The sequence below is a fragment of the Rhincodon typus genome, chromosome 10 (assembly GCF_021869965.1).
Source record: "Rhincodon typus isolate 14 chromosome 10, sRhiTyp1.1, whole genome shotgun sequence".
Lineage (NCBI taxonomy): Eukaryota > Metazoa > Chordata > Chondrichthyes > Orectolobiformes > Rhincodontidae > Rhincodon > Rhincodon typus.
In genome coordinates this window covers 79,836,746-79,837,983 of record NC_063341.1, presented here as the reverse complement: position 1 = coordinate 79,837,983, position 1,238 = coordinate 79,836,746, and the positions used below count along the sequence as shown (strand labels likewise).

Below are 1,238 nucleotides of genomic sequence, written 5' to 3'. Positions count from 1 at the left end.
GGGGGTGTAGGGGCTGGAGTAGGTGACAGGGATAGGGACAGGTTGTGATTGGAAAGATGAAGTTGAGTCCATGGAGGAATTTGGGAGTTTTCTGGATGAATGTAGTGTAATTTTGTCAATGTTTAGTCACTGGGGACGGGGAGCTGAGGATAATTAAAATTCCAACGGGTTCCATCCCGACTTGTTCTGCTTGTGTTGCTGTGACAGGTTTCTCCACCCAATGAGCACATTGTCCTCAATGATCCCTGGAGACCTTGGTGGCAGCGGTACCAGCCAATCAGTTACAAAATTTGCTCGAGATCAGGCAACGAGGAGGAATTCAAAGACATGGTGACAAGGTGCAACAATGTTGGAGTAAGTTGGTCAATGAAGCTTTATCTTTCCAGTCAGTGCAACTCACTGTTCTACACCAGCAATGCAATCCTTTCCTGAAGGGCATTGATCAGGTTTTCCCTGTCTCTAACAGGAGCAAGCAGTCATCTTGAAATGTGATTGGTGTCTTTATCGGCTCCTTTACAACCAATATAGAGCCAACTCCATTCAGAAAGATCCAATTATTTGTGTCCCAGCCAACAATCAGTTGTATACCCAATTTCCACAGTGAAACAGGCCATTTGGCTCACCTGTTCTGTGCTAGGGTTTCTGCTCCAAATGTACGTCTTCCCATCCCCTTGTCATCTCACCCTGTCAGCAGACCCTTCAGTCCCTTTCCCATTCATGTGTTTATCCAGCTTCCCACTCAATGTATCCACAGTATTCCCATCATCTCCTCACTGTGGGAATGAGTCCCACAATCCCCCCCCTTGCTGTGGAAAAAGAGTCCACATTCCACCTCCCATCCCATGGGATTTAGTCCCACATTCCGCCGCACCTCCCCCCCCGCCATGGAATAGAGTTCCACATTCCCTGCCCCCTGTGGGAGAGAGTCCCACAATCCCACCACTTGCTGGGTGAGGACATTTCTCCTGAGTTGCTCATGGGATTTATTAAGGACTGTGTGTCATAACGACAGCCTTTGGATTCACCCTGCTTCACAGGTCGGAGGGTCAGTGCTGAGGGAGTGCCACACTGCCAGAGGGTCAGTACTGAGGGAGTGCCGCACTATCAGGGGGTCAGTACTGAGGGAGTGCCGCACTGTCGGAGGGTCAGTACTGAGGGAGTGCCGCACTGTTAGAGGGTCAGTACTGAGGGAGTGCCGCACTGTCAGAGGGTCAGTACTGAGGGAGTGCCGCACTGTC

At 50.5% G+C, this 1,238-nt stretch overlaps 1 protein-coding gene across 1 annotated transcript in view; it reads left to right on the top strand.

Annotated features, from left to right (window-relative positions):
• Positions 1-1,238, top strand: part of LOC109935415 (pancreatic alpha-amylase-like) — a 29,521-nt gene that overhangs the window by 5,909 nt on the left and 22,374 nt on the right. The window contains exon 2 of the mRNA XM_048601958.1: positions 208-354. Coding sequence (XP_048457915.1) covers positions 208-354 — 147 coding nt within the window. The remainder of the gene's footprint in view (positions 1-207; positions 355-1,238) is intronic.